General features: G+C 64.7%; 3 protein-coding genes across 3 annotated transcripts; 1 reads left to right on the top strand and 2 right to left on the bottom strand.

The window, feature by feature from the left end:
• Positions 1-14: 14 nt before the first annotated feature.
• PFL1_05818 (uncharacterized protein) lies at positions 15-6957 on the top strand (the record flags this gene model as incomplete). The annotated part of the gene is made up of 2 exons (XM_007883356.1): positions 15-2846; positions 2965-6957. The coding sequence occupies 2 exons, from the start codon at positions 15-17 to the stop codon at positions 6955-6957; spliced, it is 6825 nt and encodes a 2274-aa protein (XP_007881547.1).
• A 746-nt stretch (positions 6958-7703) lies between these two features.
• On the bottom strand, positions 7704-12566 carry PFL1_05819 (uncharacterized protein; the record flags this gene model as incomplete). Its single annotated transcript, XM_007883357.1, has 1 exon — positions 7704-12566. One exon carries the CDS (start codon positions 12564-12566, stop codon positions 7704-7706), a length of 4863 nt encoding a protein of 1620 aa, XP_007881548.1.
• Positions 12567-13766: 1200 nt separating this feature from the next.
• Positions 13767-15486, bottom strand: PFL1_05820 (uncharacterized protein; the record flags this gene model as incomplete). Its single annotated transcript, XM_007883358.1, has 3 exons — positions 13767-14920; positions 15021-15037; positions 15179-15486. 3 exons carry the CDS (start codon positions 15484-15486, stop codon positions 13767-13769), a joined length of 1479 nt encoding a protein of 492 aa, XP_007881549.1.
• Between the last annotated feature and the right edge of the window lie 9565 nt (positions 15487-25051).

Below are 25051 nucleotides of genomic sequence, written 5' to 3' on the forward strand. Positions count from 1 at the left end.
ACTCGCCCGAGTTCATGACCAAGTACGAGGGCATCGACCAGAGCGTCAACGTCGAGCTCTCGACGATCAACATCATGCTTACGCGCGTCAGCGTGCTGGCCGTCTACGACTGGATCATGACGACGTTTGTGCCGGCAGAAGAGGCGCCAGCGCGGGGTCAGTCGTCCAGCCTGCAAACGACCCCGCAGAGAGGCGCCGCCGGCAGCGCGAGCGGGACGCCGGCGACGGCATCGGGTCGAAGGCGCTCCAGCGATGCCGGCTCGACCCGCTCGGCCCAGCGTGCCCAGCTGGCGGCCGACGCCAGGCAGGCGGCCAGGGCCAAAGCGGCCGAGGCGAGCCGCAAGGAGAAGCTGCGTGTCCGCGTCAAGCTCAACTCAATCGTGCTTCGCCTCAACAACGACGGCTCGCTGCTGGCCACCCTAACTCTGTCGACGGCGGACGTGGCGGTGATGCTTCGCGGCAACACACTGCGGGTGGCCGCGCGCCTGGGTTCGCTGTTGCTGTACGACAACGCCAAGCGCCAGGTGGCCGATCCGCAGTTCAAGAAGCTGCTGACCATCCAGGACGACGAGCTGGCCGACTTCACGTACGAGACGTTCGACGAGGCCGACACGTCGTCGTACCCGGGCTACGACTCGTCGATCTGGCTGCGCTCCGGCTCGCTCAAGTTCACCTTTGTCGAGGAGCCGATCCGCGACCTGCTGCAGTTCTTCAGCAAGTTTGCCCAGATGAAGGCGGTCTACGACGCCGCGACGCTGGCCGCCACGGCCCAGGCGTCGCAGCTGCAGGAAAAGGTCAGCAAGATGCACTACAACGTCGTGGTCAAGACGCCCATCGTCGTGCTGCCCCGCTCGTCGGACTCGCCCGACGTCATCACTGCCAACCTCGGCGAGATCTACGCCCACAATACCTTCCCCGAGCACGACGACGGCAAGCACGCCTCGGTCAAGATCGAGGCCGGCCTGCGCCACATCCGGCTGGCCTCGAGGCTGCGCTACGGCGACCAAGAATACCACGTGCAGATGATCGACGATGTCGACATCAGCCTCGACATGACGCAGATCGACCACCTCGACCACGAGCCCCGCATCGCCGATGCCGGCGACGGCAGCGGCGAGCAGCAGCCCCAGACGCAGATTGTGGCCAAGATGTCGGACGTGCATGTCAAGCTCACCGAGGCGCAGTACGGCTTCGTGCTGGCTCTGGCCTCGTCGATCCCGCGCGCCTTTGCCGTCATCGCCGAGGAGGAGGGCAGCGATGATCAGAGCATCTCGCAAGAGCTCGACGGCAAGATCTCGCCGCCGCCCTCGCTGCCGCCACGCCGCCAGACCTCTGGGACCGGCGGCAGCGGCACCAGCACCCCGACCAGGCAGGGAGGCAGCGCGGCGGTCGACATGCTGCCCGAGCTGGGCACCGTCGTACACGACGAGGACGAAGGCGATCGCCCGGTGGGCACGAGCCTCGACCTCTTCTTTGACGTCAACTCGATCCAGCTCGAGCTTTTTACCGCCGAGGCCACCGCCCAGGAGACGCTGTACAACGCGCAGCTGGCGCGTTTCTCGCTCAACGGCTCCGAGGTCAAGCTCAAGATGCTGACCGACGGCTCGCTCGAGGCCGAGGTGGCGCTCAAGACGTTCACCGTGACCGACACGCGCCCAGACAAGGACACCAAGTTCCGCGAGATCATCCCCGCCGTCAAGCACGACGGCCACCAATTCATGATGAGTTACACCATGTCGGGCGGCGCGGATGCCTCCGCCATGGCGCTCGTCACCGTCGACAGCCCCAAGGTCATCTTCTCGCTCGACCCGATGTTCTCGCTGATCGGCTTCCTCACGAGCGCCTTTCCAGAGGAGCCGCCGGAGGCCGAAGCGCAGCGCAAGGCCGCCGCTACCGTCCCCAAGGTCGAGGACCGCCAAGAGTCGAGCGCTGCCACGGATCAGTCCAACCCGCCGCAGCCATCGACGCTGGCGTTCCGCGTCAATGTGGTGGACCCGACCATCATCCTGCTGGCAGCGCCAGAGAAGCACGACACCGAGGCCATTGTGCTGTCCATCAAGCAGGTGCTCATGTCGCAGCAGGGCATCCTCGCACTCAAGGTGGACCAGTTTGGCATGTTTATGTGCCGGATGAATCGGCCAAAGGATTCGCTGCGCCTGCTCGACAACTTCGACCTGGCCATGTCGATGGACAGCCGCGTCAACGCAGCGGCGCAGACGACGAGCATCGAGATCGACGTTGAGCCGCTTGTGCTACGCGTCTCGTATCGCGACATCGTCATGATCCAGTCGGTCGTCAACAAGGCGATCGAGCTGTCGGCACAGAACAGCACATCGGCGGGGCGAAACGCCAACGACGGCACCGCTGCCACCTCCGCAAGCATCCGCAGCCAGCAGCGACGCCAGGGATCGATGGTCAGCAGCTCCAAGACCATCGACTCGATGAACCAGACAGGTGCGCGCGGGGCAGGCGCGCGCGACACGACCACCGTCGCCAGCACCCGCGGCGGCGACGGCGTCGGTCGCTTCCAGGATGCCGAGCTCATCATGGCAAAGGAGAAGCTCAAGGCCGAGTTTGCAGGTCTCCAGCTCATCATGATTGGCGATGCCCACTCGCTGCCCGTGCTCGACCTCAACATCCGCAAGTTCTCCGTCGATCTCGACGACTGGTCCGGCGACATGCAGGGCAACACGTCCGTGTCCCTCTACATCAACTACTACAACCTCTCGCGCTCCCACTGGGAGCCGCTGATCGATCCGTGGACGCTCGACTTTAAGCTTCTGCGCAGCCTCTCGCCGCCAAGCATGAGCGTCACGCTGTCCTCTCGAAAGAGGCTCGAGCTGAATGTGAGTGACTGTGGGGCGCCCAGCAGATTTCCTCTTTCGCCCTCTCGCCGCTTTGCTCCGTCTGACATTTGTGCGCCTCACCTACCCGCTTTCCTCCCCTCCTCCCCGGTGACCTCAGGTCACGACGACCCTGATCGAGACCGGGCTCGTGACGGCAGCCTTCATGTCCGAGCAGGGCAGCCAGGACCTGCAGCAGAGGAACCGCGCCCCCTTCCTCGTCCGCAATCGGACCGGGTACCGCATCTCGCTCTGGCCGGAGCAGGAGGATCGCAAGTCGAAGCCAGCCGCCCAGCACCTCGACGACGGCAAGGACATGCCATGGCGGTTCGACGACTGGAAGTCGATGCGCGAAAACGTCATGGACTCGGGCGGCAACATGCTGTCGCTCGCCATCGAGGGGATGCCGTGGGAGCGGCTGCGCCACATCTCGGTCGATCGCGAGGGCGAGTACCTGCTCAGCCTGAGGCCCAAGCTCGACAAGGTGGCGCACCGCGTGCTCTGCGAGGTCAAGCTGCACGACAACGTCAAGCACATCACCTTCCGCTCGTCGTTCAACGTCGAGAACCGCACCATGGTCCCCATCGAGATGGTCATCCTGGACGCCGATGGCAACGTCACCGACCAGATCCGCAGCATCGCCCCCGGCGACGACTGCCCCGTGCCCATCGAGGCGGCGTACCACTGCAGGGTCAAGCTGCGCCCCGACCCGGGCTTCGAATACGGCTGGTCGGACGAGAGCCTCAACTGGCACGACCTAGTCAAGAAGTCGACGCGGGTTCTGACCTGCCGCTCGGCCGACGGCCACGAGGCGCCCTTCCGCTTCCAGAGCTTCGCCATCTTCGATCGCCAGGATCCGCTCAGCCGCATCTACCCCCGGCTGACGCTGCGGCTGCGGGCGCCCGTCGAGGTCGAGAACCTGCTTCCTTACGATATCCAGTACCGCATCTTTGACAAGAACGCCAACCACAACTGGAGCAGCTACCTGCGCAAGGGCGGCATCTCTCCGATCCACGTGGCCGAGCTGTCGCACCTGCTGCTGCTGAGCGTCGACGTCCAGTCGTCGTGCTTCTCGCCCTCGGAGTTCTCCATCATCGCCACCGACAACCCGGACGACTTCCCTATCGAAAAGACGCTGACGCTCGCCGACGCCGACAACCTCAAGTTGCACCTTCGCCTTCACTACTTCCGCCACCCGCAGTCTGGCGGTGCGTTCAAGGTCCAGATCTACTCGCCCTACATCTTTGTCAACCAGTCTGGCCTGCCCTTTGCGCTCAAGACCAAGTCGTGGCTCGGCGGCGCAAAGCTCGTCGCGGGCCAGGATCCGGGGCAGGCGGCGGGATCGACATCGTCGTCGTCGACAACCTCGTCCTCGGCCGCAGCGGCTGTGCGCAGGGAGCCGGAGCCGTTCCTCTTCTCCCACAGCTCCAACGACCGCCGCAACCGCGTGCTGATGCGGGTGGGCGACTCGCAGTGGTCGAAGCCGCTCTCGTTCGAGGCCATCGGCTCCGAGACCGAGGTCGTGATCCCGTCGGCGTCCAAGAACGAGGAGATCCACGTCGGCCTCACCGTCGAAGACGGCCTGGGCAAGTTCAAGCTGTCCAAGGTGGTCAAGCTGCTGCCGCGCTACCTGGTGAGGAACGAGGTGGGCGAGGCCATCAACCTCCGCGAAGCCGGCGCGGCCGACTTTATCACTGCCCAGCCCGGCCGCAGGATCCCGCTCCACTTCCTCCGCATCGGCGCCACCAAGCAGATGACGCTGGCCTACCCCGGTCTCAACAACAAGTGGAGCGCGCCGTTCAACATCGAGGACATCGGCAGCGTCCACCTGCGGATGTCCAAGTCGGGCCAGCACCAGCACCTGGTCAGGGCCGAGGTGCTGCTCGAGGGTCCCACCATCTTCATCACGCTGAGCCAGGAAAAGGGCCCCTGGCCCTACATGCTGCGCAACGAGAGCGACTACACGGTTCAGTTCATGCAGGCGAGCACCGTTCAGCAGGGCGAGGACGGCGAAGAGCGCCCTGCGGGACGGAAGCGCGACGACCAGGTGGGCAAGCGGTACGAGCTCAAGCCGCGCTCCAAGATGAAGTACGCCTGGGACTACCCCGCCGCGCCCGACAAGATGATCCGGCTGGTCATCAACGGCCGCGAGCGCAACGTCAACATCCTCGAGATCGGCAGCCTGCTGCCGTTCAAGTTCCCCAGCTCCGACGGCCGCGGCTCGAGGGTGGTGTCGATCGACGTGCGCGCCGACGGCCCTACGCAGACGCTGGTGCTCTCCAACTACTCGGAGTCGATCAGCAACTTCAAGCTCAAGCGCCAGAACTCGACGTTCTCGCGCACCGACTCGGCCGTCAGCACGAGCACCCGCGACGCCGGCTTCGAGGCCGTCGACGTCGACATCAACATCCTCTTTGCCTTCAACCTCGAATTCGAGGGCGTCGGCATCTCGCTCATCAACCGCAACGTCCAGGAGCTGGCCTATGTGTCGTTCCGCGGCCTCGAGATGCACTACACCGAGTCCGAGGTGACGACCGCCGTCAACCTCATCTGCAAGTGGATCCAGATCGACAACCAGCTGTTTGGCGGCCTCTTCCCCATCGTCCTCTACCCGACGGCCATCCCCAAGGACGGCAAGGAGCTCGAGGTGCACCCGACGCTGCAGGCCTCGGTCATCATGCTCAAGGACCAGACCCACGGCGTCACCCACATCAAGTACGCCTCGCTGCTTCTCCAGGAGATCACGGCCGAGCTCGACGAGGACTTCCTCTTCGCGCTCTACGACTTTTCCAAGCTGCAGGGCTCGTCGTGGAGCGAGGCCGAGGCTGCCGAGGACGTCGACTTTATCGAGAACCCGCGCGAGGTGCCGGAGCCGACGGGCGTCAACGGCAACCAGGACGACATCTACTTTGAGATCCTCCACCTCCAGCCGCTGGCGCTCAACCTGTCGTTTATGCGCACCGAGCGCGTCAATGCCGACGACAAGGTCAGCTCGCGCAACCCGCTCATCTTCCTCTTCAACGCCCTCACCATGGCGCTGGGCAACGTCAACGAGGCGCCCGTCCGCCTCAACGCGCTCGTCATCGAAAACGTGCGCCTGTCGAACGCGGTGCTGCAGCAGCGCATCATCTATCACTACTCGCAGGGCTTCCTGCTGCAGCTCTACCGCGTGCTCGGCTCGGCCGACTTCCTGGGCAACCCGGTGGGCCTGTTCAACAACGTCAGCTCCGGCGTCGCCGACATCTTCTACGAGCCCTATCAGGGCCTGGTGATGCACGGCAACAAGGAGCTGGGCCTGGGCATCGCGCGCGGCGCCAGCAGCTTTGTCAAGAAGACCGTGTTTGGCCTGACGGACAGCGTGTCCAAGGTGACGGGCAGCATCGGCAAGGGCTTGGCGGCGGCCACGATGGACAAGGAGTTCCAGAGCCGGCGCAGGATGTCGCGCTTCCGCAACAAGCCCAAGCACGCCCTCTACGGCATCACGGCGGGCGCCAACTCGTTCTTCACCAGCGTCGCCAGCGGCTTCGAGGGTCTCGCGCTGCGGCCGCTCGAGGGGGCCGAGCAGGGCGGCGCCGGCGGCTTCCTCAAGGGCGTCGGCAAGGGTCTCGTGGGCGCCATCACCAAGCCGGCCGTGGGCGTGTTTGACCTGGCGAGCAACGTGACCGAGGGCATGCGCAACACGACCGTCGTCTTTGACCAGAACGACATCGACCGCGTCCGCCTGCCGCGCTTCATCGCCAGCGACGGCATCGTGCGCCCTTACTCGGACCGCGAGGCGCTCGGGCAGACGTGGCTCAAGAACGTCGACAACGGCCGGCTGATGAAGGAGCACTACGTCGCCCACGTCGACGTCGGCTCCACCGAGGGCGACAGCGTCATTATGCTCACCGTCTCGCGCATCCTCTACATCCGCACCATGCGCCTCAAGGTCATGTGGGAGGTGCCCCTGTCGGACCTGAGCAGCATCTCGCTCGAGAGCCAGGGCATCGCACTCGTCCTCCGCGGCGGCATCGCAGGGCCCTTTTTGCCCCTCGCCGACGTCGGCACCCGCAACTGGCTCTTTAAGCAGGTCTCGCGCGTCGTCCAGGCCTACAATGCCTCCCACCAGGGCTGACGAGCCGCGCGCCCTCGTTTGCCGGCCTGCCTCGCCCCCCCCCACGCAGCGGGCTCGGCAGCAGCTGATCCGCCGCCGCCCATCTATCCGCCTTCCGTTGTTCTCCCATTGCTTACGATCGCCAGGCCGCAGAGTGGATGCCCTGCGAGCCGCGGGCGAGGCCTGGCCAGCCTGAGCCCGACGACCGCAGGCCCCCACCACCCCGTGCTCCGACCGATCGCCGCACCCCGCGCCGAGATCTGCACTCCTGTATGCTATTGCCTGCCCCGCCAAAACGAATCCCACATCCTTCCTCCCTTGCTCCAGGCCGCCCGAGGATTCGTGCGTCTGCCTCGGGCCCGCCCACCGCAGAGTGAGGTGGGAAATGGAGGGGAAAAAAGAGTAGCTCCAAATCCGGGAATCGAACCCGGGTCTGCACCGATCGCTCCCTCGGCGAAGAGGGGCCCGCAGAGTGACAAGGTGCCGTCATAGCCACTAAACTAATTCGGAGGGCTGATGTTGTGACCTCTAAAAAAATTATATATATATGGCCAATGCCTTCTCCCTAGAGTTTTAATCAAGACTTGGCCTTGACACACGTTACACACGAGCCGTGTCAAGGCTTGGACACGGCGAGGCGGATCGGGGGATGCGAAGTCGTAGTCTCTTCGTCGAATGCATTCCTTCTCGCCGAGACGGATGGGCTGGAGTGGACAGACGGAGAGAGAGAGAGAGAGGGAGGGAGGGCGGTGGGTCGGCTAGGCTGGCTACCTCCAATGCGAAAAGTACGATACCCTATTCCCTCCGCCTCCTCCGCCGTCACCGGTGGTCCCACCACCACCGCCACCACCACTACCCGACTGCTGCTGCTGCTGCTGCTGTTGGCTGGCTTTCAACGTCGATGTGGCCGTCATGCTCCCCGTCCTCGCCTCTGCCGCGGCGGATGGGCTGTACGCATTGGGAAAGAGGAAAAAGGACCCGCCTCCTCCTCCACCGCCGGTGGCCGAAGAAGAGGCGTTGGATGTGGACCTCTCCATCATCTCGGCCACGGTGACCGCTCCGGCCCCGTTGAGGAATCCGCTCGAGACGGGGCGCGTCATGCCAGCCGCGGTGCTGAGGAGCATGCCGACCTTGCCCAGCCCGCCCATGCCGCCGAGCGCGGCGCTGGGCATGGGCAGCGCGCCGTCGGCCCTGCGCGGCTTCGACAGGTCCGCCTGGAACCGGCTCGGCAGGATGTGGGTGCCCCTCTCGCAGTCGTAGTACTCCGGGTCGTAGTGCGCCCGGGCGCTCTTGAGCGTGGCGAGGATGTCTTCGTAGACGTCAATCTGCGAGTCGAGGAAGCGCTTGCCGATCGAGTGCAGGTCCTCGACGCGCTCGTCGTGCACCCGGTCCATCTCGGCCAGCGTCACGTTGAGCACCGTCTCGCACCGCGACGCGATCCGCTCCGACTCCTGCGCCGTCAGCGCCGTCGTCGCCGCTTTCCCTCCGCCATCGCCATCGCCATCGGCCCCGATGTGGCTCGAGTCCGGATCCAGCGGGTCCGGCTCGCCCGTCGCCTCGCGGTACTTTGCTAGCGTCGCCCGATGCACCTCGAGCAGCGCCTGGTGCGCCGTGTGCGGGCGCGACACGTCCTTGAGCCGCTCGTGCTGGCGCAGCAGCGTGTCTCTGGCGTGGTGCTCAAAGAGGTCGGCGACGTCCTGCATCGCCTCGGCCGTGTTCTGCAGCACGTAGGTCAGGTTGGTGCACTCGTGGCACCCCTCGCGCCAGCACCACACCCCGTGCTCGTTGGTGGCCCCCGACTCGGAGCGCTTGCCCAGGTTGCCCATCGGCGGGCCGTGGAGGTAGTGGGCATAGTCGCTACCGCTGCCGCTGCCGCCGACGCCACCGCCACCACCGCCCATGCCGTGTCCGTGAAGCGCCGCGTCGCCGCCGTTGAGTGCGCCGCTGGCATCGACCACGCCGACGCCCGTGATGAGGCGGAGCATCGAGTAGGACAGGTCGCGGTAGCACGCCGACGTCGAGACGGCGCCCTCGCGCAGGCCTTTCCACGCTCCGAGCACGCCCTGCCTCCCGACGTTGGGACCTCCAACGCCGTTCATGGTCCTCTCCATGGCTCGCAGGTGCGCATCGACCGCCTCGCCCTCGAGCGCCGCCTCGGCAGCGTCAAAGTTGAACGACGGATGCCAGGTGCGCGCAAACATGTTGGCCTTGATCTTGGCGTTGCCCGTAGACCCGCTCGCGCCGCCCTCCCACCCTTCGCCCTTGAGCAGCCGGCCAGCCTTGCGCTTCCACTCGAGTTCATCGTCGCAGCTGAGAAAGAAGAGCACCGCCTCGGTGTAGCGCAGCACCGGGTGGCGCACGATGCGGCCGAGCCACAGCTCGAGGTCGGCGCGGCGCGTCTCGATGAACTCGGCGGCGAAACGTCCCGAGTACTGCTTCTCGGGCAGCGGCGGAATGACGAGCGCCGGAAAGTGCTTCGTCAGCGTCTGATAGAGCCACGCAAACTGCGTAAACCGGCGGAAGACGGTGAGGCTGGGCCCGGGTGGATCCGGAGCGGCCAACGGGTCGAACGGCATCCGCACCGCATCTTGTTCGCCGTCGCCGTCGCCGCTGTCCCAGCTTGCAGACGCATCTGCGGCAGCCGCATCCGCCCCGCCCGCCTCTGCGACACTGCTGTGCGCGGGAAAGGTGGAAGTGACGCAAAAGACGGTGTACTCGTGCATCCCGCTCATCTTTGTCCGCTTCTCGGGAGAGTGCACCTGGACCAGGAACGGCGGCGTCTTGGCCTTCCACTTGGGACCTGCGGGTCCGGCGACGACGTAGTGCTGGTCTGCATCCTCGGTCGGCCTGGTGCTGCTGGTGCTGGCGGTGCTCGTGCTGGTGGCCGACGGCTCGCGGCTCCTCGCATGGTCCGGACCGTCGAAGGGCGTGGCGCTGGCATCTTTGGCGCGGTCAGAACGGAGCGTACCGAAGCTGCTGAAGCTGTTGGCAGGCCGGAGAGCTTCGCGCGACCTGTCGCTGCCGACGCTTCCGCCGTCGTTGGAGAGGATGTAGTCTTCGGCACCGCTGGTGACGAAGCTGGCGAAGCGGTTGAGCGTCTTTCCGCGCAGGATGCTGGTGCGCCAGGCAAACATGGCCGTCGAGGACACTGCCTCGGCCTTGACGGGGCTAACGACCCGTGGTGCCTCTGGGCGCGAAGGCGTGCTTCTCGTCGGATGTTGCGCCTCGAGCGCAGGCGCCCAAGGCTGCGCAGGACCTTCGTCGATCACGACCGTCGAGCCGTCGTCGCTGTGCGGTGCTTCTAGATGGACGTCTTGCTCGGGCACGACAAGCTTTGGTGTTGGCATGGTGCCGCCCGGCGGTCCCTCGCCTGCCTCCACCGATGATGCCGAGATGCCGTGGTCTGCCGCCAGAGCTGCCAGCGACTCGAGAGCTTGAGCGCCTTTAAGAGAGACGGGCGAAGTGCTCTGCTTCCAGGTACCGCCATTGGCCTTCGCCGGGCTGATGCCAGCGAGCGGGTTTGACGCCGCGTTGAGGCTTCCGATCCGGGACATGGCGCGACCGCCGAGCGGCGAGGCCTTGGCGGCGGCCGCGTCCAAATCTTGCGCATCAGTCGTCGACCGAGGCAACGCCGGGCTCCCAAGTCCGAGAAGACCAGGAGGAGCTCCGCTGCCGCTTTCTTCCTCGTCGTCGGGGAAAGGCGAGGGCGTTGGCGGCGGCTCGATGCCCTGCGCCGCCGGTGGGGACATGGTAAAGTCCTGGATGTAGCAGTACCATCCGCGTGGGATAAGGCCACGCCGAGGCAAGCCCTCGTCGTCCCACACGACGCCCAGGCTCCAGCCCCCGGCGAGCTCCTCGTTGAGAATCTCGAAGCTCTGCCCTGCTCGAAGTGAGAGTTCGTTGAAGGAGGCCTCGCCGAGAAAGTCGTACAGCGCCCTAGCTTCGCGTCCGATGCCTGGCTGTGGCGGGCGCACGACGGGCGCAGGTTGGGCGGCGGCATCCGGCGCTTCCCGCTGCTCCGGCTGTGTTGCATCGACGGCCTCTTCCAGCATAGCGACCTCCTCGGGCACTACCTCGAAGGTGGGTTTGACGGTTGCCAAAGGCTCTTCGGCCTGCGACTCCAGGCTGAGCACGATCGAATCTGGCCGCTGCGGAGGCGGACCGGCTCGGACGGCGACCGGCGCGACCGCCTTGCCCTGGAAGGACGACGACTTGCGCGACGAAGGGTCCGGCGATCCTCCCGGTACAGCGACCGCATCCGCAGCGGCCGAGTCCGACTTTGCTGCTGCGGGTGTTGGCGGCGGAGGGGTGCCGCGTTCCGGGGTGCCGGGGTTCGGGTACCGCGCGCGATTGACCCAGTCGAAGTCAAACGAGCTTCCGTCGTGGGCGCGCATGTGGGCGCTTGTCTTGACGTTCTGATGATCGATGAGCATCGACGGCTCTCGCGACCGCTCATTGCGGCCCGCGTCGGTCTCGGCGAACTCGCTGCCGGCCGTCGACTTGGCATCCGGCGAGGGCGTGCCGGCGGCCAGCGGAGAGGAAGTCTGGGCACCTGCCGAGCTGGCCGAAAACACGCTGCTGAGCCGGCTTCGCCTGCTGGAGCTCGGCGTGCGTGCCGTAGAGGGCATCCGCCGGGTCGAATTGAGCTGGGGCGAAATGTCCCGGGGCCGGATGGTGGCGGTGCTGTCGTCGCGATCATGCGCAGTCGGACTAGAGGGGCCAGAGGCCAGCATGTCGGCCCTGGCGGTCGAAGACTCCTTTACTGCGATGGGACTGCTTCCGCGCCTACTGGGCGACAGCTTGACGGTGCCTTGCGCCTCTTGATCGTCCTCGATCAACGACAGCTTCTTGAGCTCCCTCTCGATCTGGTCCTGCTTGGCCGTCTCGTACTTTTGGCTGGCTTCGGACGCCTGGCTGGCGTGCGAGGGCGACTCGGTCGTGGGCGAGAAGGTCCAGGCGCCCCTCTCGCCGGTGATCTGGGCCTGGAGCATGCGCGTCTTTTCCGAGACTTGCTTTGCCTTTGCTCGCGAGAAAGTGGTTCCGGTTCCAGTGCGTTGCGGAGTGATTCTGGGCGCCTCGGCGGGGGCCTCGAACATGCTGCGGAGGTTGCCAACGCGCGAGGGGCCCTTGCCGTCAATCTGGATGGGCTCGCGCCTGACGAGCTTGGTGGTGCCATCGCCCGCATCGTCCTCGGCGGCCGGGTTAAAGACGCGGCTGACGGATGGTGCGGTGTAGGTGCGCTTCCGCATCGACGGTCTGGCTGTGTCGGCGCCGGATTCCAGGGTCGCCGCGTCGGGCACGGCGGTGCTGCCCTCGTCGTCGGAGCTCTCAAATGCGTCGACAAAGTGGTCGATGCTGCCGTAGCCGTAGCCTGCGAAGGCCTGGCTGATGGTGCCGGATCTATTGTCCGAGGTGAATGAGCCGCCAGTCTTTTGCGCCTGGATGTATTCGCGGAGGGCGACCGAGTTGACGGTGCCCGTAAAGGCGCAGGAGAGGTGCGAGGGCTTTGGCGGGGGAGCGGGCCTGGACATGGTACCGGTGCGCGACGATGCTATTGACGAGCTCGAAGGGGCGGGCGAGGGTGCCCGGCCAGACGTCGAGTCGTCCGCCTGAGGCGTGGCCCCTGACATTGCGGGCAGCTATGGAGGTGGTTGTGCAGAGCAGGGCAGGGGTATACGGAGAGGAGTGTGCGCTTGGAGTTGTAGCGCAGCTGGACCCACAGTGCTGGTCTAGGAAGACATGTAGGGTGAGTGCGATGTGGTTCCGGGTGATGGCGATGGGCTGGGTCGTGATATGGTGGTGTGCAGCAAATCTGGTCGTCGTGGTCGTGGTCGTGGTCGTGGTCGTGGTCGTGGTCGTCGAGGCGGGTGGGGCGCTGTCGTTAATGAACCTGTCGTGGCGAGTGGAGCAAGGCTTGCGGCGACCACGACCTCTTGAAGCCGGGCTGGCGAACGATGAGACCGCAAAGATCGATGGTCAGGGCGGCGATGGTCGAGGAGAGGTAGGGAAAGGGTGGTGGTGTCGTCGATGGCCGCCTCTGCTTCTAACTACCTCCTCGGGCGTGGGGCAGCAGCAGCAGCAGCAGCCCCTGTCCAGCTGCCCCCCACGCCCTGGCCTGGCCTGGCCTGCCATGCACGGCCCGAGCAACCAACACACACGCACGTACGCCGACCCTGTCTGCCAGCCGGCGCGTCTCTCTGGTGGGAAAACATGAACCGCGCTCAGGCCACGCGGGCAGAGCAACCCTGCCTGCTCCTCACCGACGACGCACTCTTCTTCTGTCACCCAACCGCGCACCCTCATCACCTCACCACGTACTACAAGCCACTCTGCCACCACCGTCGACGACCGTCTCCATCGCGTTTTCGGCCTGCCCGCACTCGAGCGTCTGTGAGAAGCGCCGGTCAGATCCAGCTCTCGCCTCTGCTCGCTCGGCTCCAAACCGACGAGCAACAAGCGATTACTACCGCCAGGCCATCGGGAGGCCGCTGGTGCAAGGCGATCCTTGATTACCGCGTGTACCTGCTTGTATCGTACCGAATTACAGAAAGATTGAAGAGCCGATTAGGGACCAAACGACAAGACGACGAGGGTTGGCCCGATGCTGGGCGCTCGAGCGCGGATTAGAGACATGGTAGGGGGTAGTGTAGGGCGGTCGAGGACCAGTGTAATGAGGAAGGGTATGAAAGCTGCAGGACAATAGAGTCGAGGCGACGGACGGAGCATGGCGATTGCAGAGAAAGGTGGGACCCGGAAGCGAGAGCGGCAGAGAGGAGGCGACGGCGAAGCGATGGTCCACTCCAGGAACAAGGACGGCAGGATCCGCCAGCCTATGCAGTGAAAGAGGCCGAGGAAAACGGCGTCGGAGCCGCGACGGCAGAGCTGAAGTGGTAGAAGGGCGTGTCGGCGCTCGAATGCAGCGAAGAGTAAGGCGCCTCGCTCTTGACGTCGCCCTGGCACATCGACAGGTACGCCGGAGGCGGCGGAGGCGGCGGCGGGGAAGCGCGCCCGCCAACGAAGAACGGCGAGGTCGAGCAGGAACGGTCGGAAGCCGAAAGCGTGCCCGCCTCTGAGACTGCCGCGGTCTCGCTGAGCGTGTTCCAGTGCTGGTGTTGCTGCTCAAAGGCGCCGCGACCGCTGTGTCCCATCGACATCGACACGAGACCGCCGTGACCATCGACACCGTGACTGCTGCTGTACGTGTGCTCGTTGTGCTGCGATGACGAATTGTCCCATGAACCCCTGGCCGTCCAAGTGAGCGACGACGGAGGCGGGTTCGACGTCAGGCCGAGTCCGCCACTGTTGCCGTCAAGGGCACCGTACGGCTGCGTCGGCACGTAGCACCTGTCGAACGCATCCGGGCCAGAGGGATGCTGAGGCACCGACGCGGCCCTCTCGTGCTCTCGAGTGAAACCGCGTTCTGGGTCGCAGAAACCAGCAAAGGCCCAGCTCGGGATGGGAGCAAAGGCAGGCGCCGGCATTGAGGTCGACGCCGAAGGCATTGAGGCGTCTTCGCTCATGTAACGGGTCATGCTGCCGTTGTCGTGGTAGAGGTGCGGGTAGCCGCTGTGCGACATCGGAGGTGGCAGGAGCAGCGGTTGGTCGTAGTCGGCTGGGCTTGACTGGAGCGCGCTGCTGAGCGACGAGCCGGACGGCGACGCCGACGCCGACGTCAATGCATGGCCGTGTTGATAGTGACAGTCCTTGTTCGGGTGGCACACGCATCGCGAGCACGGGAACTGGCCGTCGCACCGCAGCTTGGCGCGCTTGCATGGCACGCAGGCGCGGTCCGCCCTCGAGAGCGCCGCCGTCTGCCTGTGGGTCTGGTCGGTCAGCACCTTGGCCGCCTTGCGCCTCGGCGCGTGGTTCGAGTTGGTGCGCGAGTGCGTCTGAGTGTGGCGGTGCATGACGTCCTGCCTGCGGAAGCCTTTGCCACAGATGGGGCATTCATACTTGAGGTCGTCGCTGTGCGTAGCCTTGTGCCCTAAGAGATGAGTAAGGGGAAAATGGGGCAGGGGAGGAGGCCAGACGTCAGCAAACAAGGCGGCGCATCGTTGTCGGCCTCGGCGGCGGCGGATGCTCACTCGACATGTGCTCATGCCTGCAAGACGAGAGAAGAGCAGAGTAGTGGAGGAGATTGCATGATGGTGGCAGGCCAAGAGTGGAGCAAGAGTGCACTGGTCAGCGTCGAGGCACGGCAGTGCATGCTCGGCGGCGCTCTTCGAGTGGCTGGCCGGCTCACCTCTTGAACTGCTTTCCGCAGAAGCATACAAACGGAGGCTGGGGTCGAGTGCTGATCCTGCCTCTCCTCTTTGGCCGCTTCTCCTGGTGCTGCTGTTGCAGGTGCTGCTCAGGGTCCCTCGGAAGCTCCATCGGCAAGGGTGGCGGCGGCGACAGATCCGAGTCCCACGAGAGCGAGGAGCAATCCGACCGGACCGTCTTCCAAGGCTCAACGGTGGTCGAGCCAGAAGGGACTAGGCGTCCTTGCAGCGCGGAGTCGCCGGTGGAGCTTTCGAGCACGTCGAAGGTGCGCTTGCTTGAGGTCGACATGGTGAGGCAGAAGGAGCGTTCGAAGGGCGGTCCGATGATCCGAGGACGGTGACAGCCAGTCGCGTCGCCGTGATTTGAGGTCACTGGGGTCGATGCTGGTAACAAGCTTGGATTCTGCGAAGCAGGAGCCAGACTGGAGAGGTGGTTGTGGTGCGGAGAGGTGAGGTGGGGAGGCTCGAAGGCGCGCTGGCGGTGCTGAAGGAAGGCGACTCGGGGCGGTGACCGTGAAGAAGCAGGTCGAGGCGCCAAGGACCGTTACGGGTCGGAGGGCGAGGGCGTCGGAGATGAAGCGACCAGGAGCGGTGGCGGCGCTCGAGTCGGTGGGCTGTAGGCGTGCGACTGCACTCGGCGGGCAGGGGCGTCTTGCGAGCTTGGAGTGATGCGGCTGCTTATGAGGCGGAGCGGTCGGGGCTTAGGGGCGGGGACTCGAGCCTGCCTTTCCTGCTGCTCTGCTCAGCGCGGCGGAACACGGCCAGCGTGGGGTACTTGCTGCTGAGGCGAAAGCGTGGCGTGGATGATGTCGTGGATCGGGACGAGGCTGCCGGTTGAAGGTGCCCCGCTGGGAAGGGATGGAAGGAGGAGGACGATGAGGACGACGACGACGAGGAGGAGGAGTAGTGATGACGAGCAGGAGGCGGGGGAGAGAGGGGAGAGGACGGTGCTGGACCACCGTGATATTAAGTACGTACGGCCCGCAAGGAGCGGGACGGCAAGCGGGCGTTGGTTGCTTCCTCTCTGGGCGCTCGTTCGCTCGCCCGCCTGCGGGCAGGCTTGGCCTGGGCAGACCTCTTGGCTTGACTTGGCTTGGCTCGCGGCGGCTCTGGTGCGGCTGCTTGCTCCTCTCTTGCTTGCTTCCTCTGTGTGTGCGTAAGAGCGTTTTGGGCAGGCAATAAGCTCGAGCAGGCTGGCCTGACCTGGCTTGGCCTCTTTGCACGCTCGCTCGGGCCCCTTTGCCGGGATGGACGAAGCTGGGCGGGAGCGGCGGCGAACCCGAACGTTGGCCAATCTGCCTGGCCGCCTGCCTGCCTGCGTGCCCTCGCCTTGCCTGCCACCGGCCGCGAAGCAACCGTCCCTGGTTACCGCCATTCAGCAGAGTTCCCAGGCTCGTGCCCTCTGAATGGGCAGGCCAGGCGCAGCGTCAAGGGACAAGCCAGGCAGGCTATGGGGGCTAAGAGGGCACCGTACCGTCGTAAAGGCCGGGGCGGCCAGCAGCGCCGGACAGTAGTGGGCAGGCTGGCGCAAACTGGCGGGGCGGCGGCGAGGCGAGCCGAGACGGCGCAGGCGGGCAAGCAGGCTGGCGGGCGAGCGGTGTCCTCGGGCGGTCGGATTCCTCCGCACCTGCCTGCTGCTGCAGCTGCAGCAGTAGCTTCATGCCGCTGACCCCGCCAGCTGACGCCTCGGAACTGGGTGTCCGGGAGCAGGCCGGGCTGGCACCACGCACGCACGCACGCGCACACGAACCTCGATATCCAGGCCAGCCAGCCTTGCCTGCCTTGCAACCAAGCAAGGCAAAGCACGCACACCGGACCGACCGTGCTTGGGTCGAGGTAGGGGCGCATGGTGGTGGTACGGTGCTTTTTCGCCTGCCTGCCTGCGCCAGCCAACCACCTGTATGTGCTCCTCCCTACGCCTCGTCCAGAAAGAGTAGATGCGCGCGGCGTGGCACCGCCTCCGTCTTCGGCCCGGCCGTACATGCGTACGCCAGGTCGGGGCGTATGCGCAGGTGTTGCAGCTGCTGCACAACCCGTGCGTAGGCTCCGTCTGCCTGATTGATTGTCTGCGCCCTCGTCGCTGCCTCGCTCTTTCTCCAGCCTCGCTCCCTAGCCCTGCCTGCCTGTTCCCCCCTCTCGCTCCTATGGCCGCTTTGGTCTGATCGGATCTACGACGATCCTGTTTGGGCCCGGCCCGGGAAATTGTTCGCGGGTCGGACGATTGAATGCCGCTGTTTCCTGGGTGCCAGCCAGAGGGCGTCCCGCTTCGCCTGCTCAGCCTGAAGGTTGTGTGGCAATGGAGGCGATGCCCGTTTTTGAGCGCCATTGTATGGCCATGACAGCGTACCGGCCTCCCTGCCTGCTGTCATCGTCTTTACAGGGATGTGGCTTCCGATGGCGCAATAGCCGTCAGAGCCCCTCGGCCGGCGACCTCTTTTTTATTTACTTTGGTGTTGGCACGCGACCGACCGACCCTTGTTACCGCGGGCCAGGACGGGAGGCAGGGAGACCAACCTCACAAGCTCAGGCTCTTGCTACCCTGCCCAAGCAAGCTGTGCACCCCATCTCGTCGGGAGCCTGGATCCGCTGACGGGGGGGCGACGGGGTCCATGCGCCTCGACGGGCTTGACCGTCGTTTCACCGACTCGGAATCCTCGAGCCTTTTTCTGGCGCCCCGTGGTCGAGGGCGCTAGATGCCAACCGGGCTGGTGGTCCTGCTGCTAGACAGGACCTTGACTTGCCCCTGTCGACTTTCATACATAGGAGGGCTCTGATGGCGGAGTTGCCGCGCCATGAATCCCTCGAGGCATTCGCGCGTAGGAGCGGTACGTGATGGCCAACACCGACCGGGACAAACGAGAGCGGGGCAGCGGCATGAAACCCGATGTTGGCAGATAAGCGAGGCGGCCTGTCGACCCGGCCCTTCGGCAGCCAACCGGGCCTGGGCGAGCCTAGCCTGCTGCCTGTCTGCATGCATGCGCTGCTGCTGGCTGCTTCGTCTGGCTGCACCGAATCTCCCCAAGCTGCAGCCACACTCACACCTCTTGCAGATGCGTACGTACATACGAACGAACGAGGTGGTGCGCCGCGCTGCTTGCCTGCGTTGACCGGCGGTGGCGCAGCATCACTGAAGGGACAAGATCCAGCTGTCGGTAGACAGAGAGGTGGAGAGGCTCGGGTGTGGATCGGCCGGCCGGGATGGAGGCACGTCGACGATCGTCCACCACGGCAAGTACGTAGCAACACGGTCCGCCCGAGGTCGGCCATTCGAGTGCTCGCACCCGCTCGGGAGAGGGTTGCGCCCAGCGACAGGACAAGGACAAGGAGACACAAGGGTCATCGGATGGGGATCGCCGTCAGGGTGCGCCCTTGCGCGCGTCTGACCTCAACCTCCTGGCCTGAGCTCAAAAGCCCCATCTTCCGGCTTCTTGCGGAGAATCAGCGAGGAGCAGAGTGGCCTTAACGTCGTTCGCGGAGAACCTGGCCGTTGCCAAAACCGGCTTCTTGGGTCTCTGTTGCCAGAGCAACAGCTGTAGCGTTGTCAGCGTGGTGTAGCAACAAGGCGCGATGGTGGTGGTCTCGCTGAGTGCTTTTGTGCGCCTGACACCTAGAAACCAGCGCCAGCGATGTGCACGGCGCTGCGCCACTTCAAGCCCCGGCTCGACACAAAGGCAGGCGGGCTCTTGCAAGACGCGTCGCCACGCACGGAACAAACGAGCAGAGGGTTGGTAGCCTAGCTCAGCCGTCTCGAGCGGGTTGCTCAGACCGTCGATTCCGGAAAGAGAGGTCGCGTCTCGGTCGATTCTCTGCTGTAGTCGCCACGCTGCACGGTCTTGCACTTGGGGAGGAGTCGGAAGAGAGACACGGCTCACGTCGCGCGATGGAGATTTCCATGCTAGCAGCCGTCAAAAGGCAAAGAAGACTCGACTCTGACTAAGGATCCCGTTGACATTGCGCCTGTACGCCCTCTGCCGCCCCATGCTTCCCGGTTGTCGCGGCGCTGCGTTCCGCCTCGTGGCCATACGAGCCGATGGTCGATGACGACTGGAAGCTACGCGAGTATCATGGTGGCGTCGTCGGCACACGGCGCACCCTCGGAGCGCGATGGCCGCATCCGACCGGCACCGTTCCGCCCGCTCCTGTTCAAGAGGACGGACTGGCATCTCCGACTGCGGCGGGGTCTCGGTGCAATTCAACCTCTGCCGCACCTCTTCGGTCAGGCCCGATGCGCTTCCCGTCCGGTCCGTGGCGAGCGGGCGAATGGTGCTCTGTCGACTTTTGCCTTGCCGCGCACCACAATGTCGTCGCCTTGACTGTCCCGAGGAATCGAGTGTCATCGACCAAAAGCGGCAGTTCGGAGACTCCTCACGACGGGTGTCCCTCTGCTGCTACGCTGCTGCTGCTGATGCGGGGCATCGGTGACCATGGCCTCGCCACGCTCTCTCTTCTCACTCGATACCCGGTGACGCTGAGACGGTGCACGCCAGCGTCGACCCGGAAAGTCGTGGACCCTTTTTTGAGTCTCGACCGATGGTCGAGAACAGCTGCGGTCATCATGACCGAGGTTGCGATGGCGAAGCAGCATGGGCTCTGTTTACCACCAGAGGACCGCGCCGGCAGCAGTGTGGCAGTACCTGAGCAGCTGCGGCGGCCCCACGATAGTGTGAGGCCACCTAGAGATCTCTCGCCGAACCAGATGTACGAAGACCCTCCCGGTGAGGGTGTTGAGTTGGAGGACGCGATAAGCCGTGTCGCTGCTTGTACGTTTACCGAAGCACAGGGGGCCCGTTACGTACGCGGACGACTCTATCTACAAACATACCGGTTCATTTCGCTCGTTGTCGCGTGCGGGCTCGAGGCCAGACTACGGGGGAGCCCCAAGCGTTCGTGCGGCGACCGCGGTTTCTTGAGGCTAACGCAGCGATGCCATGGGCGGTGCCCCTTGCCTCGGGGTCTGGCTCTGGCTTTCCCGTGCTTGTTTGCTGGAGCGGCAATGAGAGAGATGAGGACAGGGCAAAGTGGTAGGTGCAGGTGCACCGTTCATTCAGTACGTGTGGCTGGGAAATGGAGCTGGAGCGGAAGGAGCCGAAATGAGGGGGGACGGCTGTGGGTTCGGGACGGCAACGTGCGGTCGGTGATGCTCGCTGCGTCGCGCACCGGACTTCCCGCGACCCTCGTGGTGGTCAAAGGAAGACAACCCTCCGTCGCAGCAGCTCGCCTAGCCGCAAGGGAAAGCGGCCAGGCCAGGCGGTACCGTGCCGTGCCGCTCCATCGACTCCGGGCTCGTACCTTACGTGGCTGGACGAGGTCGGCCAGGGATCACATACGACATCTCGGCCGGCGGCGAGGTCTTGTGCTCTGTAGCTAGCGCCAAAGAGGGCAAGGACGTACTGTACATACATGTACTGTACCATGACCCAGGGACCTGGCGCACCGGTGTTCCCCGTACAGGGCCGCTCGCAGTAGTGTCGCCTGTCGCTGCTACAGTAGTATCTCTCGCTCGACCAGTTCATCCCCCGCCCGTTCCTCGTCAAGGGCATCGTCATCGTCATCGTCGTCGTCGTGGTGCAATCGAGTTGAAGGTCCCATTACGTACCAGGTTGTGTTGGAACTACTCGCACGTACACAGCGTCCGGGTCCCTCCCCCGCCCTACGTGAGCGAGGGGGTTTTTTAAACTCACTCGGGCCCGCCGAACCCGCCCCTCGTCTCGGGAAGGGCCGCTGCGTGCGTGCGTGTGATGTTCTGCATGACCTGCTAGGCTGCAAGCGACCGAATCAGCTAGTCGGAAATCAAGCTGCATGCATGATATGTCTGCACGAGTGCATGTGTGCGCCACGAGACCAGAGCTCGCTTGCCGGCGGTACGGAACGGGCACGGCGTGGTGAGCTTTTTCGCGTGCAGGCACGCGTAGGTGCTTGCTTGATTCCCCACGTAGGAGCGAGGCGGCTGGCCCGCAACCACCAGCTCGCCTCGACGCATCGTGCGGTGCGGTACGCACGGGTATGGTGTGAGCGAACCAAGGTCGAGGACGCAGCAGGGCAAACGAGGCGCCTCGCCCCAGCCCCTCCAACCCAAAACCGGCGCGGAAGCAGGGCAGCTAACGGCGTGCTGGGGTACAGCCGTGTATGTATGTACTTCGCCGATCAACTGTCGGCAATCTTTCGCTCTGACTTCGGTCTCGTCGTTTGCGCTACTGCCGTCATGGTGGTGCGCGCTAGACTGGCCATCCCTCCGGCGATCCAAATCTACAGAGCCACAGCGTGACCACGCTGGCCTGACGGCCAGGCCGTCAATCGACGGGCGCCTGGATCCGCGGCAGCGACTCTATGGTCCGTCGACTGGACGCCCAACGACGCCCTGCCCGGCATCCATGATTCTCGCTGGGAGGCGCACTGCTGGCTTTCAAAGCGTCGTCGCTAACCCAGCCTCAAACCCGTCGAAGCTCGTGCGCCCTACTTTGGACGTTCCCGGGGTGTGTAGCTATAGAACGCCAGACAACCGGCACCGTCCCTCTTTGTCTGGGTGGCGAGGTTCAGGGGCAGAATGACTGCACGTGGGTATCACGGTGAGACCGACCGAGATCCCAAAGAAGAGGGACGCCGCCACCTCTTTTAGGAAGTTCAAAGTGTCTACTCCCTCAGCCCTGCCCTTTCAGGGCCACTGTGTGTGTGTGTGTATGTATGTTGTATGTACGTACGACTCTGCCTTCTCCTTCCCCCCTCCCCATGTAGCTGTGCGCCCATACGCACTGACACCGCTGTACCTGTCCCACAATGGCGGGTAGTCAGGCCAGAACGATGCGGTATCCGAATGCGTCCTCGAGTGATGAGGGCGTCATTGACTCGATGGCAACCTCCTCCCTATCCGATCACTTTCCGGCATCGGTGCTGCCCGCATTCTCTGCTAGACGAAAGAAGGGCCCCCGATGCGTTGCCAAGGGCGATTTCACGTTGCCTTCACCGAGTTTGGACCGAGCCCAACGGCGTGGTCTCCCGATAGGAACAGCATGAGCGACAGGCCTTCGACCATGATACCATGCTCGGCGTGAGTGCCCGTGCAGCGAGCCGTTCGGCACTGTTCCAATGATGGACGGTACCTAAGGTTTACCGTTGCCCGCCGGCTCGTCGGTGGCCGATGGCGCAAGAAGCTTCGCCGACATCGAAGCGCCATCAGCGCGCTGCCCAGCCGTCTGCTATCGGCTTGCACCCGTTCTCTTCAGTGCAAGGTATCGTCGTTGTAGCATCTGGAGGAAATACGCTGGTGTGCTCATCACTTTGCCGCGCCGGCAATTGGACCGTCCAATGACCTTTGAGCAGTGCGAGCCAACGTCGGACAGGGAGGAGCCGTCCACTGGGGGGGATGGTACAGGAGCAGACGGAAGGCCTTGCTCACCGGAAATTTGCTTCCGAAGCCAATCGTCGCATCGCAGCATATTCGGCGGCTCGATCTGACTCTTTTGCCCTCGCCCTCGCCCTCGCCCTCGCCCTCGCCCTCGCCATCGCAAGGTGTGGCGGAGTCTGGAACCGCGGAGACTTTTCTTTTCTCTCCTCCTAAAATGCCGCTGCCGCTCTTCCGCCATCTGCGTATGCACGTATGTAGGTTGTGTCTCTACCTGCCGCCCGCTCCAACTCGCGAGGCCTTTCCCCGCGTCCGCTCGTTCCATGAGCCTGCTGCTGCATCTCTACCGGCGGGTCGATACGTACAAAGCAGCACGTACGCGTGCGACTGCACGCCGCTTGCGATGTAGAGCGGTGGCGGATGGCATGCTCTGCACATCGAGGGCCTCTGCATTCGGTCCGGCCACACCGATGCGGCACTGGTCATTGTCGATGATAAGGGCGCGCGCAGACCCGCGTAGCCGACTTGGGGCCCGTGGGTGCTTTTTCCCTCTTTGCCTCTTTGCCTTGGCGGGGAGACAGGCCCTTGATGGCCATGCGATTACTGGATGCTGCGGCTGCTTCTGCTCTTTGATGTTCGGCGAGGTGCCGTTCCTGACCCAGACGAGGGTGAAGGAGGGTGGCGGGAACGTGGCCTCGCTCTCGGGAGGCCGTTGTCCTGGACGACGTGTGCAGCATTTTGCGTGGGGTTGAAGACTGTCCTGAGAGAGGGGAGGGCGTGCGAGGATAGGATCCGTGACAATAATAGACTCCTAGGAGCAGGGGCAGGGGCAACCTGCGAGCAGTACGTCCGTATGTACGTACAAGTCAAGAGGATGACGCCGTCGGCCTCGTGTCGTTGCCACCTTGCTCGCCTCCCTGGCCCTGTCCTTCCCTGGCCCGTTCTGCCCTGAATCCGACCTCGTGCGCGGAATCGGCGAGCCGATGCCCATCCTGCACGACGGCGGCGAGCGGCGACCTGCACAGCCCCGCGCGAGCACCAACAAGTCGAGGCTCGAGGGTATGCTGTGGTGTGCTGCCGGGTACGGCGACCTTCCCTCCTTGCCCTTGCGTATCTGGTGCTCGAGGGACAGCATCGAGATACGGGCTCTGCGACCAGGAACGGGTAGGTGACTAGTGGCGCGCTAGCGCACAACGGCGATCCCCCTCTACACGTACGCTCTGCCGTCGTCGATGGCATCCGCGAACGTGGCAATGTCCTACGTTCGGGGCATCTCGGCAGCCATCGAGCGCGACTGAGCACAGAGGTCGGACCGAGGGCCCCCGAGGTTGGGGCTTGGGGCAAAGGGGTCGCGGCGACATCCGATCCAGACGGCCCTCTGCCGTCTGGCGATGGCGCGGCCATCCATCGACGACGAGGGCCGGCCGCGTTGGCCGCAACGACGACGGCTTCCTCTGCCTCGCTCGACGACGACGACTTGGCCGGTGCGACCAGACCTGGTACGTCTGCAGACGCACGATGCCCTGCCCTGTCGTGCCGCTTCGCTCCCACAGAAGACATCGCAAGCGAATGTTTCTGGTGGTCGATGGCGATGGCGAGGGCGCGGGCGCGGGCGCGGGCGGGCCGATGGTCAAGATTGCCGCGACCCCCGAATTGGCCGCGCGTGCGTTTCCCGCCTCCCGAAAACGCGAACGGGCTGCGGAACAGCCTGCAGGCCTGCAGAGCCCTGACTCGTTCGGTTGCTACGACGACGACTACTACGCCATTGTCGGATCCCCCCCCCCCCCTTTTGGGACGCCAACGTCGCATCAAGCAGCCTAGCACGAAGCCGGGCTACGCGCAGGAAGACAAGCAAAGCAAAGCAAAGCAAAGCAAGGCGAGCTCGTATCCTCGACACAGGTCTCGGAAGTCGGGCCGTCGGGGCAAACCATCCGGGACAAAAGTAAGCAAGCCTACCACCCTGCCCCTTCTTGGTCGGATCGGCCCGCCGCCGCCGCCGCCCCGCCCCGCCCCGTTCCGTTCGCCGCAGCGCCACTCTCGGTCGGCCGATTGGTTGGCAGGCCCCTCTCGGCCGTCGCGGCATCATCGACAATCCAACCATCCAGCCTTCTCACATCGCCGGTAGGCTTTCGGAGGAAAGCCGCAGCGTCGGTCACCGCCGCCATCGCTCCGCCGCCTGCTGCACACTACTCTAGGCGGCCACCCAGGTCACAAGTCAAGACGAGCCAAGTCAAGCCAAGCCGCACGGATACGCAAGCTAGCTAGGCTGCTTACGCCCGACTCCGGGCTAGCCAGCGCCGCCTTGTTGCGCAATCGCTGACCGACGTCGGAAAGCCTATTCCCCTGCCTCGATTCCGCACCGGCGTCCTCAGCTTGCTTGCTGGCTGCGAGCGGAGATCCGTCATCGTCCCGCGTCCTAGGGCCGGAGACGAGGTCGGAGGGCCGATCCCATCGTCACCTCGCCGAGGCGGCTTGGCCCAAGCAGCAGGCAACTCTGAGCCCCTCTCTCTCTCTC

The sequence above is a fragment of the Pseudozyma flocculosa genome, assembly GCF_000417875.1.
Source record: "Pseudozyma flocculosa PF-1 unplaced genomic scaffold scaffold00022, whole genome shotgun sequence".
Taxonomy (NCBI): domain Eukaryota; kingdom Fungi; phylum Basidiomycota; class Ustilaginomycetes; order Ustilaginales; family Ustilaginaceae; genus Pseudozyma; species Pseudozyma flocculosa.